At 39.4% G+C, this 18,025-nt stretch overlaps 1 protein-coding gene across 7 annotated transcripts in view; it reads right to left on the reverse strand.

Annotated features, from left to right (window-relative positions):
- KLF3 (Kruppel like factor 3) overlaps positions 1–18,025 on the reverse strand; it is a 28,478-nt gene that overhangs the window by 6,971 nt on the left and 3,482 nt on the right. For 2 of the 7 annotated variants that reach the window (XM_041403151.1, XM_041403152.1), the window contains exons 2-6: positions 16,857–17,008; positions 16,503–16,541; positions 9,519–9,615; positions 3,648–4,143; positions 2,683–2,833 (exon numbers count right to left, since the gene is read on the reverse strand). In XM_041403151.1, the coding sequence (XP_041259085.1) occupies positions 2,683–2,833; positions 3,648–4,143; positions 9,519–9,575 (704 nt within the window). In that variant the 5' untranslated portion in view covers positions 9,576–9,615; positions 16,503–16,541; positions 16,857–17,008. Of the gene's footprint in view, positions 1–2,682; positions 2,834–3,647; positions 4,144–9,518; positions 9,619–16,502; positions 16,542–16,856; positions 17,009–18,025 lie in introns of all 7 variants that reach the window. The other 5 variants (XM_041403148.1, XM_041403150.1, XM_041403149.1 and 2 more) reach the window with 3 other exon arrangements.

Here is an 18,025-nt window from a genome sequence, read left to right on the forward strand (position 1 = left end):
TGGCAGTTTTAAAAAATGGTTAGGGTGGTGTCAAATTTAGAGGTAAATATTAAGTAAGTGCGAATAATAAAAGCACAGCCCTAATTCTTTCGTTCCCTCTTCTACAACTAGATATAAGTTCATGTATGTCTAGCATTTGTCACTCTTCAATAGGTAAGAGTACCTTCTAAAAATTACTTTAAAACTTCAACAGCTTTTCCTTCTTTACCACAGACCACCCTCTGCTGACAGCATGAGTTAGACTTTGAAACTTGCATGAAAATATGTTAATGAGGCTCCTTATACTATTACTGTTACCTCAAGTTTGATTTTAGAAAAAACTGAACAGTTAAATCGATTATCAGGCATACTAGAAAGTCCAACCATCCCTCCAGAAACGTCACCAACATTATTTTTATAGATAGATAGACAGATAGATATAGATATCCAGATACAGACAGATATACTGCCAAAAGCTAACACTAAAGCAAAATAAGTCACTTACAAGTCTTAAATAAGTCACTTTACTGAGAAAAAAAGATTTCCCATGCCCCTTTAATGTAGCTTAGGTGTCTGAATAGTACACTCTGGGCAACTGGAACCAATGAGTAGTGATAAAAACTTCAATGCCTAACTACAGCTCATAAACCTGTGAGACAACAACATTTTTTTAAAATAGAAGTTGAAGTATCTCGTCTTGTATTTTGTGTGAGTTGTCTATATATATATTTTTTAATGATAAAAAATACAATTTATAAACTTCTTGTTTTGGATACAGCAGAATGTGAACTTGAAAGGGCTGGCTCCAGGAGCAAGAACTAGAGCTCCACAGGACAGCTACGCAGCAATTTAAGCTGTTACAATGCAAGGACAGAATCTCCATGAACATCACACTCTACATGGGCAAGCTTGTAGAGGAAATGCTTAGGAAACATGGACATACAAATGTTTTCTGTAACAAAGCTATCTACACATTATACCACATTTTATATTCTTTGCTCAGTGAATGGGTTTGCTGGGGAAACTACACCCATTGGGAAATAAATAATGCAAATCACTAATGCAGGTGACAAGTCTGCAGAAGTCTCAGCCCTGGAGGAAGGGTGTGGTACCAGCCAGGAACAGCACTTACTGGTTTGCTCTTGTTAAAGAGACTTAACAAAGACAAAAAATAAACTGAACCATTTGATAGTCCTGACCTAGCAGTAGGTAGTTCCAGCTACATAAAGACATGACTCCCTTGTGTGGTAGGTCCATTAGGGAAGGTAAGTTACCCACTAGTAAACAGGCATGTTTACTATTTTATGTAATAAGCATGTATAAGGTGATTTAAAAGAAACAGTATATAGTTTATAAAAGCTAGCTGGCAACCAATTGCAAAGAGCCTGCAGTCTAGGAGGTGCATCCAGACTGTTTGAAGACAAGAAGGGGTGCCGACAAGAAGGCTGTTGTGGAATGTAGCCAGCCCTGGTGCTGTGGTGTGCTTTTGAACCCAATGGCCATGAGCAGGAGGAAGAGGCAGCGTTCTGGAGGAAACACAGGAGACCCCCCATCCATCCTATGCTTTTCTCTCTCTCTGAACCACACTCACACTGGGTTTTGAATGTCTGACTTGAAGCCCTCTTTCCTTTACTCTATGAGGTGAGGTCAAACACAACCACCTCAAGGATGACAGTGAGCAAGAGGGAGTGCAGAAATGGATTCTGAGGTTTTGTACTGTCAGCCCTGCTCAGCTCCCAACTTCAGCTCCTGCCAGAGCCACGCTGGCAGCCTGCCTGCCTGCCCAGAGCACTGCCTGCTGAAGGATGAGCCTGGCTCTGGGTCATTCCATGGCTTTAGTAAGTTGACAGGATTTTCCCCAGAAAAACAGGAAATGGAAGGGTGCCCATGGCTCCTCAGGTACTTTCTTGAGAATTTTTTTATGTTTTCAGTTAAAAGATTTATGCCCCAGACCTAATTTCTTCTTCTAGCCCTTGTCCTTTCTTCTGCAAACAGCACTGTTTCAAAACCCATTAGATCTGTGATCCAGTTCATGCAGGGGCCCCAGTAACAGCTATGTCAGCACAATGAGTTAATACTGGGATGGAAACAAGTGGCTGTGAGGGAAGAAAGCTTCAAAAACTACTTGAGCTGCCAAAAAAAATCACCCACAGAACAATGGCCTCAGGTAAAAATGCAATTTCACTTATATACACAGAACTTGTAAGGCTGAAGAGGTTCTTCCCACCAAGCAGGCAAAATTTTTGAAAAGACAAAGACGTCCTCCAAGCACAGAAAGTCACAATACTCTTTTTAAAGATAGGTATTTCAAGTAACATGAACAGAAATATCAGTATGAACTCTCTTTTAAGTTTCTTTCCATTTTGCTGCTGGTTTTACATAAGTAGGTTATCACTGGTTTATTTGGAGCCCTATTTTCAGTAAATTGTGGAACTGGGACCTATCATTATTTTAGAAATGCATTATAGAAATGGCAGATCTATTGCAAGGTATAAATATGTATCAACTCCTGTATTGCTGAAGAAGGGGGAAAAGAAAGTTGAAATCACATTTCACAGTGACAGTAGTGGGGGGATGAACATGTATTTTATTACATGTTCTAAGGCATAGCAACAGTCCTTCCCACTCCTGAGAACTGCTAACTGCTGTAGGGAACTGCTTTCCATGCCTCTGCTGATCTTGGGACTCCTGTTAGCTACTTACTCTTGCAACATCACTTGCTGAGGAGACAACGAGGTCATCATTGGAGGTGACATTTGTTCAGGATAGAAGTCAGTCTTTGATGGTTCACTTCCTGGCTCTACTTTGATTGTTTTCTTCAGTGTGGGCTTCTCATAAGACTCAATGACAGGCACTGTATGGCAGAGGGTAGGAGAGGGAAGGCAACACATACAAATTATGAAGAGTTATGGAAATAAATAATACACAGAAAAAAACTATAGTGAAATCCATCAGTTCTACTGTGATAATTTACACTAAATACAACATCTTTCAGTTTTAGTTATCTCCTGATGAACTGTGACTCAAAACATTTCTATTAATTTTCATGAGTCCAATGTTATTATCAGTCCAAATCTCAGTAGATCAATAGTTTATGTAGACACAAACAAGAACAACGGAGCTGGTGAAGGAGAACAAGTCCTGTGAGGAGCAGCTGAGGGAGCTGGGATTGCTTATCCTGGAGAAAATGAGGCTCAGAGGAGCCTCACACTCTCTACAACTGCCTGAAAGGACAAGAGGAAATGGCTTCACGGTGCACCAGGAGAGGTTTAGTTTGGATATTAGTAAGAATTTCTTGCCAGAAAGGCTGATTGGGCATTGGAATGGGCAGCCCAGGGAGGTGGTAGTGTCACCGTCCCTGGAGGTGTTTAAGGCAAGCCTGGATGTGGCACTCAGTGCCGTGGTCTGGTTGAAAAGGTGGTGTTGGGTCACAGCTTGGACTCTGTGATCTCAGAGGTCTTTTCAACCTAATTGATTCTGTGATCCTGTGACCTTGGTAAGTCTGGTAAAATATTTACACAACAAATTCTATGCCTGTTTATTCTGGAAGAACAGAATTTATGTTCCACTTCCTAAAATATCAACAACCCACAGAAACTAAGTGCTTGGATATTTGTCTTATTTTGTGGGGATGAGACAGCATAAAAAGCAATTCTGACAACACCAACCTTGCATGCTACTTGGAGTTTCCATCTCATCTGCGAGAACTGTGGACACCATGATGGGCTGCTGGAGATGGGGAGCATACATGAAAGGAACTGGTTGGACCACAACAGGCTGTATAACCGGGAGTATCCCAGGGCTTCTCAGTCCATGGCGTGAAAGAGCAGCGGCCATGACAGGCGGGATTGTTATTGGCATGGAAAGAGGCTGTACTCCTGGGGGTGACGGTGTGAATTTACTGAGAGGTGAGCTGGGTGAGGACAGAGTCAATCCAGGTGAACTTCTCCTGTGCACAGTCTGAAATTTTAGTGGGGAAGGAGAACTTGCAGTTGAAGGCGGCGAGCTCCGTTTATTTACCGTAAGGTCTACTGGCTCCATCTGGATTCCATTTGATAGTCCTTCAGGGCTGGAGTAGAATTTATTGTGCAACATACTTGGTGTAGAATAAATGACGCTGTATTTGTTTGGCTTCATTTGGTCCATGTAATTGGATGGGTATGACTGTCAGAAGGAGTGGAAAAGAAATACAGAAAATCAAATAATAAATCAACACATGCAAGCAGCTACTGCTGGAAAAGAAAGGCAGCCAATAAAACAGGCAAAATGAAAAAGTTTCAAGACAGCAATTTGATGTAGTTTCTAAATAAAACAGAATTAAATAAAGCCTCAGATTCCCCACACAGGAAGTTAATCAAGTTCTGATTCACTAACTATTTGAGAAGCAATGTAAGACAGATTATTAACACAAATCTTCAAAACTTATTCAACTGCTTTTCTCCCTTTAAAATTGTCTGTCATATATTCATGCCTGTACATTTCTTAACTGACCTGGGAGATACATCTGCTATGCCAAGCATATAACTATGCACTGAGGATCATCAGTTCTGGAAAGAGGGGACCTCAGCTGGGCTTAGAATTGCAAGTGATGGGTCCCAACCAACTGCTAAAGTAATTGAAAAACAATGATCACTAAAGAAAGAAATTATGAATCTGAACCCTATAATCAGTACAAAATACTCAGCTGAACTATGTAAGTAATGGGTGAGTAACCCAAGAATGCAGAAGGTAAAATCTAAACTTTTCTAAATGATTTTTTGAGATATAAAGCAGCTACTTAGGCAGTGTAATTTTGGAAAAAAAGTACAAGGATAAACATTTGGTGTGTTGGAAGAATATTCCTGTTAGTGGTAGCTAGCAGCTCCCATTACATTAGAAACCTCAAAGCTAATCTTGACCTATGTGATGATCTCCACTATTTAGTAATAATTTATATATATTATATATATGTATGTACATGTGTATTATATAAGTAAAACACACATATCTAGGGATTTTTGTAAACAAAGAAGTATTGACATTAGCTGTAGGGTGCAGTATAATTCAACAACTATCCAGACCAATACTGTATTTAAAAACTGTTAAAAACTGATGTTGTTTACTAACAGCTAACTCACAATGGAAACTGATGTGATGCTCTAACACAAAAGTGAGACACAGAAAATGCAATGCACACCAATTTTTAGTTGTGTTGTCAACTTTTTGAAATAAAATGCTATTTTTGGATTTTAGCTGGATAAACTAATATTAAGAAACTAATTACTTCCTTGGCATCAAAAGTATTTTGATGAGTGATATAAAAAAAAAAGTTCAAAATGGTATAAAGTGAAACATCAGAAGAATAAAACTACTGTATTTTTATGAAATTATTTCCATAACACTTCAATTCTTTTTCTGCTGGGGTGAACACTTCTGTCAATACATCTTCCTGGTTTTCTACCTCTGTCTTCTCTGTGAGGGAGCACTTGGTTAATTTTAAATGTCAATGTTAACTGCAGGTATTTTTGCAAAATGACACAAATGTAATTTTCTTCTTTTCAGTTACTGTTTGAAACACTGAGTTTAGAAAATATTAAATTTTCCTCCTGCATTCATTGCACTGTGATAGAACAACAAAGCCGAGTCCCTCAGTCCATAAAACATTCAAATAAAGCAGCACACAAAATGGTGATTAATCTTGAGACAGTAAATATTAAATTAAAATCTCTGCAAGTTATATATTCACTTTATGACTATTCTTACAAATTCCATCTATAGAAATATTCATCTTTGATGGTAATTGGTTCATCAGAATTTTATTAAATGCCATTATTACAAGAAGTGCTGTCTGTAGTCTTGCCAGCACTGCTGAGCCAAGCAATGAAATTATTAGCATTCTAAGTGATGGAGACTACTAAACATTGATATAATTTAATATTCAGCAGCATTTCGTATCTATTAAATTGGATCAAATTATGGGCACAGCCAAAAAATCAAAATTTTAACAGGTAAGGAACATAAATACTTCTGTTAAAACTCCTGTTATTGGTTTACAGTTCAGAGTTCACCCAGCTTTAATGAACTGTAAACATTCCACCACTAAGCATCAGTGCATTTACAGAGCTGCACTTTGTCAGGGATGATCACAATGCCATTGCCTATAAACTTTTCTTCCATTGCAAGAATGCTAAAAAGGAAAAAGCCTGTGAAACTTAAATCTCCAGGTATGCTTTTGGCCAATGAGTCTATTAAAGAACAAGCATTCCTAGATGTAACCTTATCCTGAGAACACCCAGTGGGAATTCAAGGAATAACTGTCTGGATGTTCACATAGCTTCTGCATTCTTTGATGGGGGAGCGATGCTGATCGTGATTTATTTTGGTGCACAGCCTGCAAAAGGGTAGAAATGCTGCTGGAGACTGGGAAAACTGGTCTCCTGAGACTGTGGGAGCTTCCAGATAGATTCCTCCCCTCCCTGGAAGAATACACCCACAGTGAACACTCACTTTTGGATGGGTGAGTAAAAATGCCAAGATTCAGTCACATACAAAGATAAAACCCTGAAGTAATTCCACAGGTGCTTTGAGTTGTGCATTCTGCAAGGTCAAAGACAGTAAACATTGCAAGCTGAATCTGCTTTTTTTAGACCTCAGTATGTTATACACTACATTGGCAATACTGAGATACTGTATTATCAATAAATCTAATCATCATGACCGACATAGTCAGCGTCATACTTCTTAGCACCTGACCAAGTCTTTTCTCTGCTACACAGAAAAAAACTGTTTATTCCAATTCAAACAAAAAACCAACTTGTTTCACCAAATGGTAACTGGTCCAAATGTGTAAGAAGTCCTTTAAGAAGCCCTCACAGCAAACAGGTAGTCCTGTAGGTAGGACTCGGATGACTTTGTCAGTAGTTCATTAAGAACTATCATAATACATGTTCAATAATTCATTTCAATAAATGGCATGAGCTGTTGGTAGAGTGATGAAATAGTGTGGGTGCAAGCTTCAGTCACCTGAGAAGTATAGTTAATCCTTTCAGCCACACACCCTGAAATACAGTGGTGTCAAAACCATTATGAATTTCCTCCTTCCCCTCCAACTACTGTGATGTCTTAGAGACACACAGACTTTACACCTACAATGTAGAGTACACCTACATTCAGAGAGAAGAGCGAGTTATTCCTAAGGGGCTTAATTTAATCTGGCCTCTAATGATTCTATCAGAATGAAAGATGCAATACAAATAATCCTGATGTAGGTTATGTTAGCCCAGTCTGCTCTGCTTAGCACCTCTCAACATCACACTGACAGTTTCTCTCTCATTCCACCTCCTCAAAAGGTGGTCAAGAAAACTAACTCACTCAGTGGCTGCTATCCTTTCCTGTGCTCTCTCCATATCACAATACCTCCCTTTAGAGGTGTCTCCAGAGCAGTTTCTGTTGTGGCACCAGGGCTCCAAGGAAGCCACAAGACCAAGAAGAGCCGGGGAGCTCAAGGGCCTGGGGCTAAGCAGCTGATGTGTGTACAGAAGTTGAAACACACATGGTCCCCAGCCTGAAGGAAAACAAATTCCATCCAGTGATGGAAACTTCACTCAGAAACCATACTTTCCTCTGGACTTTGTGCTTTTTCTTTTCTGCTTTTTTTTCCCCTTATGCAATGGCAAAAAGAAAAACATACAGATGTGGTAAAATGCTCTGAGTCGTCTTTAATAGCTGGTCAGAGTGATTACACTGACTAATGAGAAGACTCCAAAGGTCCAACACATGGAAGGCAACACATCACTAGGAGAAAGATGTGGTACAGAATAACCAATATTTAGAACTCCAGTTTTGAAATGCACTTGGCTCATAAATGCTCCCGTGTTCTTCCCACTGCAGTCTTTCCTTCATCTGCTGGTCTGGGAAAGACTGCTCGCTCCTCTCCTGGTGAGCTTTCTGAGGGACTGACCCTGCCCATCTGGCAGAAGCACACAACTGTTTGGGGCACTTGTGTGTCTCGTGCAGAGCCCCAAACCACTGCACAACCTTCTTTGGGACATGAAGGCAGACGTGCACAAAAGGCAGCCCAAAAAACAGCAATGACTTCTTTTGTAAAACCAGCCTCTTTTCTGATTTTAACAAGACACCATTAGATAATCTTAGATTAGAGCCGATAATCATGACTAATCTTAATATAGCTACACAGTAACTGTGATTAAAGTGACAGACAGGCTGGCCAATACTAAAATTATTTCTTGACCCAAATATTGGAAATCTCATACTTATACCTCCAGTGACAGTTATTTTTCTATCATTACTCTGCAAATAAACCCCATGAAAGTCAAACTGTAATTTTAAAATGCATATAAACTTAACTCACAGAAGTGCTATTAATAGCACTGAAGAAATCAGACTGCTTAGAGATGTATTTAAATTTATGAAAATTACTCTTCATTTTAAATAAAACAGGAAACAAACTTTTCATTGAAAGATGCTATTCAGAGCACAAGTTTAATGCACTCTGAGTTATGTACACTGACTTCACCCTGTTAAAGGATCAGCCTTTCTAGGGGTGTAGTTTCACGTTACACTTAATCTGTTATTGCAGGCTAAAAACTGAAAGGGAAGGTCCTGTTCTCTCATCTTCCCCTGTCCCCTTGCTCTAATATTGAGCAGCTGCACAGAGTGAGTCAGATCAGCTTCCTGATCTGACCAAAAAATGAGTATTTTTGGTGGGTTAGCAATTCTGACCATTCAGGGTCAGAGATCCAAAGGTTCCAAATCATTCTAGAACCACACAATTCTTCTCCACACAAAGCGGACACAAAGCTGGTATGGAGGGAGCAAAGTCAAAACCTTTCCTTTCAGCAGCAACCTGTATCATCACAATTCTCACTGTACTGCTCCCAACTACATGTCCCACTGCTGTTGCTTATCAGACTCTTCTCTGAGATGACCCTATTCTCTGAGTTCATGGAAAATTAACCCAATTTTAAAGAAGTGTCTCCTCTTCCCCTTTTTTCCCCACTGTCCTAGTTCTCATTCCCTTGGTAAAGCAGTGCAACCAGTTTAGCCAGCAAAAAGCCATTGTTGGTTTGGGTTTTTGCAGGATTAATTTCCTGCTGCTTAGTGCAGAGCTAGCCACAGGCACCTGTTACCACAACCAAGAGAAAAACAAAAAAAGGCACAGCAAGAAGCTGTTCACTTAGTTCAAGGGTGTAACATTCAAACCACAGGCTATTGCCACTTCACCATGAAGCGTGGCAAGTTCATTTCAACCCACCTCCATCAGCAGCACGAGCTACAGAGATGATATTTACAGAGCAGTGGCTCAGGGATACATGGATGCTCTCTCCTCTCAGAGGCAACTGGTCAGGTCATTTAAGGCAATAAAAATTAATAAACTACAAAAAGTTTTCCTAGAACGTGAATCTGATTGCACTAAGAGCAAAATATAGCTTCACATGCTTTCCTAAGCTAGTCCAAATCTTAATTACATCTCATTATGAATTTAAAGGTGGAGAAACTAAAAAGTCATCTTTAGGGCAAATATATTTGAAAAGTCTTACCACTGAAACAGGCTCCATGGCTTCTTGCTTGATAGGGACGGGGTCAAACATTAGCATCTTTTTTATTCACCTGTTCTGATGCCTCTGAGGTTCTGTCCTGCTGGGGAAAGACAAGGTATTAGAAATCCACGGGAAATACCTGAATCAACTTTCTGAATCGTAGAGAATTTACTATTTTGTCAGATTAATGCAAATATTTATCCATCTCTAACACAGATTTTTAAATCTTTGACTGAATTTATTACAAGTTTTTTCTTTCCAAATTGCTATTGAAACAAAGGGACATCTGCTCACTTTAATGAAAGTCAAACTGAATTTTTGTTGTGCGTGTCAGCACACCAAGACCACAGAATTTTCACTTTCACTAGCTGTCAAGTGTTTTAACACATCACAGTTTAGACCACGCATTTCTCATCAGCATTACAACCTCAGAATAATCTTGTTTATACAAGTGAACTGATTCTGGAAAGGATCTCTCTTTCACAAGAGTCCCAACAGAAACACTCAGTAGATCACATACAGTGACACTGACATCAATGCAATAAAAAAGATTAAAATTAAAGACTAACTTGGACTACATTCAACATACTACGATGACTTAACAGAAAAAATGCATCAGTTATTATAAGATAATAGATTTACTGACAATTCAACAACTATTTGTGCTAACTGTGCAAAATAAAATCACTTTTAAAAAATCTGCTTGCATTCTGTGTAGCTTCAGGGTTTTTTTCCTATAGTGTTCAATCTTACTTGGCCAATCTCTAAACACCTGAAATAAAAGTATTTAGCATAAAGCATGTCATAGCTGTCATACTACACATTTGCCATGGTCATCTTGGAAAGATACTGGGAGGGAAAGGAGATACCCCTTCTGGGTAAAGCCATAAGGGTACACAGAGAAACCAAGGGGAAGCAAAGGGAATTTGCTCGCAATGACATTTAGATGTTGCCAAGCTGTTTATAAATCACTCGAGGTTATACATTATATGACCGATGTCAAAGGAGCAAGTTCTGACCGTACACCGCAGGCTTCACAGCCCAGCCTGGAGGCGGTACGACCTCTTTTAGGATGCGAGGACAAAGGCAAATGACACAAATTCATTTGGCCAGTAGATGGCACTGGAAAGAAGCGAATGCAGCCGGACTCCAGCACCGGCAATTCACCCGCAGGACAGGCTGAAGGCTCACCAACAGATTTCCCAAGGCTGGGAAATTCTCCCAGAAATGTAAACGAACATTTAAAGATGTACCTGTTCAAATTAAAACGCTTCTAATAAGCCTACGCTAATGAACAACTTTGCAGTTAACATGCGTTTATAGATCAAAATTTGTTAAGAGAGACAGCATGAGTTGTTGAAAGTCTACCATTAGTTATTCAGATTCATAAATAAAGTTTAAAGACTTTTGGAAATACATTACAACAGTGTGCACTTTGAATAATGGAAATAAACAAGCAGCAGAGTAAATTATAGTATCTGCATAATTCACCTCATAAAAGTTGAAGGCCTGACAAAAAAATTGCAAAACTAAAGTGAAACAAATGATGCAGCTTAATGAAATTTCCAGTTTAAACTCAGTATGTAGTTTTAGTTTGGGAGAAGCAGTGAGATAGCACCATGTGATGAAAGTTGTGGTAATTCCATAAATACCTTAAGCATGTCCGTGAGAAGGTTATTAATTATACTATTTTCTTTGAATGATTATCATTTAGATAACTGCTACCTAGTTATCTTTTTCAGGTTTCAACAAGCCACATAGCTAGAACTAACATTTCAGAATACTGACTTCCCAGAAATATATCCACAAATCTATGCATCACCCATATTCTCACACATTCATCTGCATTGTGAAAACAGAGAAGTTGTACTTTTAGACATGAAAAAAGTTAACAGTAAAATGGAACCACTCAGAGCTCCGATATAGGATTTTGGAACTAATTCCGTTCAGGTTTCCAGAAACTTTTGATTTTTAGCTTGTATGTGCATAGATAAAGTAACATGCCAATCTGTACTTCAGTGAAGGAAGAAAGGAGGAAAGGAAAGGAAAGGAAAGGAAAGGCAAGAGAAGGGAACGGAAGGGAAAGGAAAGGAAAGGAAAGGAAAGGCAAGAGAAGGGAACGGAAGGGAAAGGAAAGGAAAGGAAAGGAAAGGCAAGAGAAGGGAACGGAAGGGAAAGGAAAGGAAAGGAAAGGAAAGGCAAGAGAAGGGAACGGAAGGGAAAGGAAAGGAAAGGAAAGGAAAGGCAAGAGAAGGGAACGGAAGGGAAAGGAAAGGAAAGGAAAGGAAAGGCAAGAGAAGGGAACGGAAGGGAAAGGAAAGGAAAGGAAAGGAAAGGCAAGAGAAGGGAACGGAAGGGAAAGGAAAGGAAAGGAAAGGAAAGGGAGGAAGGAAGGAAGGAAGGAAGGTTATTCTAAGTAAATGGAATGATGCTCATCCTTTGTGTAATTTTTGTAATTATAAAACCGTATTTTCTTCAGTTTAAGAATTACTCCTTTTAATCTTTTGCTCCAAGAAAGTGTGTGAAAAGACACTTGATACACATTTCACATGTCATGCTCCAGATTTCAGTGTTTCCTGAGACAGCTCTAAATCACTGTGCAGGAATTAAACTGACATAGACAACAGGAAGTGTACTACCCTGAACAAAAGTGAAAAGTAATTCTCAATCTTTCCTAAGTGCAGTCATCTAAGAACAGCAGACGAAAACTTTACTTTTGTATAAGTTTACTATGCTGCACCAAAGTATCAAGCACTTCTTTAGCATGTTACTCTTAAGCAGGTTTCTTTTCCCCATTTTATAGTGACTGGAAACCAATTTTCAAGAATGGCAAATTAATTAAGATGCAACACTTGGTCCTGTAGGACTGCTACAGAGTCAATACAAGTCAGCTTTGGGCCTGGCATTTAAAATTTAGCTCAAAATTATGTATTTCTAAGGCTGTAAATAAAATCATAACAAGACTCCTCTTTGTATTTAAAAATAATGCTCCAAACTGATAGCTTGGACCACACTCATGGGCAAATATGTGCATGTACACTCACACAAATAAAGCATGGTACTTCTACTAAGAAGTAGGTAGAGTTTTTCCCAGTATATTTGTAAAATCATGCCTAATAACTCCAAACTTCTCAGTTTTTCTCTCCTAAACATTTGAGAAGGGGGCAATAGGGAAGGTAAACAGTCTTATCTGTTTCTATTACAGAGGAATGAAAAAACAGTCGGGTTCTACTTTACAGAGTGATTTCAGAATCTACTTGTTTGAAAGCCTGCAAATTGTTCAGCATATACAAATAATTTCTGGAAAATCAAAATACCATCTTCTCATTCCTGAGGGGCTCTGGAAAAACTGGTGAGGTGACAATATATTCATGTTAAATGTATTAAAAAATGAGAACTTTTGTCTCTGACTTTATTAGGTAAACTATTTTGCATTAAAGGGTTTTCTCATGCGAGGTAAAAGAATTTAATATGAATGTAATCTGAAACTAAACAATTAACTGCAATCCGGTAAGCAAACATTCCACCCTCTCTTTTTTTTTGCTCTGCCTCTTTTTTTCTGCTAACAAGCCACCCAGTTTTACTTTCTTGCCTCCTCCCTTTCACCCCACCCTGTGGATCTCTGCCAAGCCAGTCCAACTTGTCCAAACAGGACCCGGCTTTTGATAAGATTTTGCTCACGCCCTGTACTTCAGAAAGACAAATGAAGCAACTGGGTTTTGTATGCAAATAAGGACAGGTGCAAGGTAAAGTCCACGCAAAGTCCCTCAGTATTCCCCTACCTGAAGTCCAGTGAAGACTGCAAGCCAGAAACAACACAAACTCTGCCCTTATGATCCAATGTACAGCAAGGCATCCATTCCAGAAGAGAAGTTCATTATCATTAGAGCTCATCACCTTGTCAGGATTGAACACTTGTCAATATTAACTTCCTGACAGGTGTATGGTTTATTGTTTCAGAGACATAATTAAGATTAAATGAAAGCTGAAAGGTACTTAAACGTGTATTCTGACAACAAGGGCTTGTATGGATTATTTACCCTGGATGAAATGTGCAGAGTGGTTAAAGAATGCACTCAGACTACACATCTGCACTGCAGAGCAGCTGGAAAAGGGCAACCGCAGTGCAGCTACTCCCAGCAGCCCCGCGCATCTACCTTCAAGGTCCACCAACTCTGCAGACCTGTTATGAAAGGAAAGGGTGGGGTGGAGGGCCAGTTTTGACTGTGCACATCCAACAACAAAGGTTTATTCTAACATAAAGCTGGTGCTCACATTAAATACCTGGAAGAGCAGGTGACTGACTTTTGCTGCAGACAGGGGGGTGGTGACCATACATTCTACCCCCTCCACTCCGCCTGAGAACACATAAGGATTTATTTCCTCAATCTTTGTGCCCGGGGGAAGCAAAGGAATGCTGCCCCACGTACAGCAAGTCTTTATCTAGAAGCTTCAAGGTATGATTGTTATTGTCAGTATAATTACAGAATAATGTAATGGTATCTGCTAAATTAGCACTGCATGAGTGCCCTCTGCAAGGAACTGCAGCTCTTGCAGCACTGTTTGAATCTAGCAGCAAACATCATCATGTTGCAAAAGCTCTTCAGCCCAAGCACTTTGGGACTCAGACCTGTTGCTGTGAACCTCAAGTCAAACTTCTCTGATACAAGGGAGAAACAATAGTATCAGAGGATTCTTCACTGATGAAACCCAAAAGGGAAGGGAGGTTTTCTGAACCCCCAGGTGAAAAGTCATCTTCAGTGAAACCTCCAAAGAGTCTTACAGAAAGGAACCAGTTTTTGAGACAAACATTCCCTGAGGAAGGTAAAAAAGCTGTTTTCCAGAGCTCATAAGGTATTTGCACTTTACTGTACCAGCTGCTCAGCAAGACCTGAGTCAGCAAAGAAGTGTTTCTAATGTTCCATTAACTTTAACGGGAAGTAAGCAAGTGCTTAACTGCACTTGACCCCAAAATAGCAACAGGCAAAGAAGCTCTCCAGCTCAGCACAGCCGTCAGACTCAGCCAAAGCACCAAAAGGTCTAGACGTGGTGCTGTGGGAAGAGACCAGAGCAGCCAGATCATGAGGAACAGAGCAGAAGGAGAATCAGGAAGAACCAGCACGCCACAAAAATGTTCTTCTGATCAACAGCTTTCTGTGTTTATTTGCTGGATTCCCACTGGGTAACAATAATAAGTGTAGAAAAAGTTAGATTTTTTTGTAAAAGAAAATGGTACCTAGGGAAAAATTTTTTCCTCAAAGTTTCATTGATAGGCATTAAGAAAAAGAGGATTTCTAGAGAATTCTGGCATTTAGTATTTCAAACTTTTTTTTTTTTTTCTTAGCAAAGACTTGAAAATCTTTTATCTTCCTCCTTTTCAGGACTGCAAGCAGGCTGAAAAACTTGTGGTTTTGCACAACTTGTGCATCATAACTTTGTGGATGTCACCTTGTTTGACCTAGAACTGCTTTGACATGTAGCACACTAATCAGTACTTCAATTAAATTTCTGATAGTACTGTTGCAGGCTCTTTGAAGCCATGTGTGTGGAAATGGCTTTCTTGTATGTGAAAATCTTGGGGAAAAACGTTCTTGAAGTGCTTGTTAAGAAAGTGTCTTCTTTAGCAAGGAAAAACTGAGCCCATGTAAAGCCTCTTCAACCTTCAGTTCTATACTCACTAAACCTAAGAGGAGAACCTCTTGAGGCACCTCCATTAGACAATATTCTCCCTTATCAGGGCAGACTGCTGTCTGGTTTCCTGTCTCAGGCTACTTCTTAGAAGGAGAAACAGTCTAGTAAGGATAAAAGATCAGACTTTTGAAAACAAATGAAGTATGTGGAATGGTATGATAATCTTTCCCTTCCAAACTGAGCTCTGCTTTTCTTGCTGTGTTTTTCTCAAGAGGTTAATTTTTAAGATAATTTGAAAGAAGAAATATTAAACTTTTTAATTATGAGGGGAAAATGACAGAAAATACTGTTCTCTTATGTGAAGGGTTCTGCTGTTTCAGGAAATGTGAAAAAGAGATTCAACATTTTTATAGCATGGGAAAGGAGAAAGAAAATCTAATCCTAGGGAAAGGAAGTACGCATTTATGAGTAATGATAGATTTGAACAAGAATCTGAATACAGGGCAAATGCTGATGAACTTCTACGAATCTATGGAAACGAAAAAAAAAATAACTAGGGAAAAGATGTGGACAGTGTAGGGGGTACAAATGTGACACTGATCAAAGCAACTCAGACTCCTTAAAAGTGGAAACTCTGTCATGTCTTCATGGATCAAGTTGGTTGGAAACACACACGGACTGCATGACAGACAGACCATGCGTTTGGTTGGAGGCTTTTTCCCTTCTGAGTTAGTTTAGTATTTAAAACCTGCTGGAGCTTTGTCTTTCCATATGCTGATCTGCACTTACACTTCCTTCCCCTGGGAGATATCACCTACAGCCACAAAACCCTCAAAGGAAGCTTTGGCATCAAGTGAATGCTTTGCAGGGAAGAGTTAAATCTCTCCTAAAACCAGCTCTGCCAAACTTCATATTCTGGATTGGAAGCAACTAGCCTCGGAATGAAAACACAAAGATTGAATGCTGACAGCATAAAAGAACTCTAAAAGACCTCCTGTTAGCGGTGTTAATTAATATTTAAAAGTTGGTTTACAAAAATTATTGTAATTTTAACCTCAGTTCCCTACTTTACAGAACTTCTGGCTACAAAAAGGTGTGAACCACAAAATTTACTGCATTTATTATACAGCAGTTTCCAATATTAAACACAGTTAAATGCAACTCTTTTCCTCTGTCACTGGAAAAAAAAAAAGATTAACTGCTTGAAATCTTGGGCAAATTAACAGCACAAGAATTAAAATATATAATTGCATTCTAATGGGTAAACTCATCCATGGTGTTCTAAAACAAACAGAAAAAACAACACAAAAACAACTGAGAGCAACACATTAAAATAATCAATAAACAACTTACCAAAACTGTGTAGCCAGATACTTCTTTTTACCTGGATTTCTGAACAGACAAAAAACAGTTTACTGTTAATATGTGCACACAATGCAATAAAAGTTTTTTGCACATACAATTAAGCTCTGAAAGAAGTTTAAAGTGTGTACTTTAGCTACTTCCTAAAGATACCTTCAGTAATCTCAACCAGCTAATTTGTAGCATCCCGAAGAGCAAGAGCAGGAACTAAAAAGACTACTTTAAAAATGACTGGAGGGGAAAAAAAAAAGAGCAAAATGAAAGGGTGGAAGTATTTCTGTGTGTACAGTAACCATGCATATTTCAGCCTGTAAGAAACACACAAGAATAAATACTCCATCTTGCATTTTCATCTAGGGCACACTGAAATAAATGCAAGTTTTTCTCTTGATTTCAGTGAGCTTTGGCTTGGGTCCTTCAGCTCTTCTTCTGTCAGATTCAAAGTAACAGAAACACTTATGTTTTTCTCGATCTCCTCTCAATTTCTCACTGTTTGCCTGCAACAGGGTGAGGGGGAAAAATAAATATAAAAACAGGAGCATATATATATATATATATATATATATATATACAATTACTTTTATACCTTCAAAAACGCAAAATGTACTTATTAAGCAGTACATATTACAGCAGTACTTATTAACGCCAAAGAAAAGTTAAGACAGCAGTGCCTCATTTTCTGTATTACATCTGGAAGACAATGAACCTTCTACCCTGTATCAGGGGAAAATACCTACTTCTTTGGAAATACAAAATGCTTGTAGTGAGCCATTCAGGTTGAGTAAGGGCTGAAGTCAAAACCCTTTCACAACTACGAGCCTACAGAAGTGGGCTTTCTTCTCCCATATACTCTTTATAGATCAGTGCAACTCTGTGACTTTAATGGAGCTATTCCAGATCAGCTGATGAGCAAGTGAGAGCAGAAAACTGGCTCACGACTTTCTGGAGACCGGAGTTCAAGTTTTCAGCGAACAGAGCTAAAAACTCCAGTTCACCCCCAGAAGTGCATTGGAGTGGAAGGGGCGTGTTAAAGGTTAACTTGGAAACCTCGTTATGACATAACACAGGCATCTTAAGCAATCCTGAGTGTGTAGAGACATGATAACTCATCGGGTGGGGATTGGGAGTTGAGGGGCAGTGACAAGGGGCCTGGACGAGGCTACCGAACTGCCAGAAAACAGCCTGAAACAGGAAAGAGCACCACATATGCCACTTGGAATGTGTGACGCAAACCCCAGCCTTGAAACAAAGAACAGGAAACAGCTCTGCTGGCTGTGCTGGGGAGAAAGCACAGAGAAACATTTAGGCGGCCCTCCCTGACCCTATATTCATGAGCAGCTGGAGTCTTTTAAAACAACAACAGTGGGTGGAGGTGTTTGTTCATTGGGTGTGAATAAAAACACTGTCCTTATACAGGGGACCTGCCCTATTTACAAACAGGCTCCCTCAGCATGAGGGAACAGGAGATTTTAAGACACCACGGGTCAGGAGGATTTGCTGAAACCTTCCCTTAG

This window comes from Onychostruthus taczanowskii, unplaced genomic scaffold (assembly GCF_017590055.1).
Source record: "Onychostruthus taczanowskii isolate IOZ18803 unplaced genomic scaffold, ASM1759005v1 scaffold2, whole genome shotgun sequence".
Taxonomy (NCBI): domain Eukaryota; kingdom Metazoa; phylum Chordata; class Aves; order Passeriformes; family Passeridae; genus Onychostruthus; species Onychostruthus taczanowskii.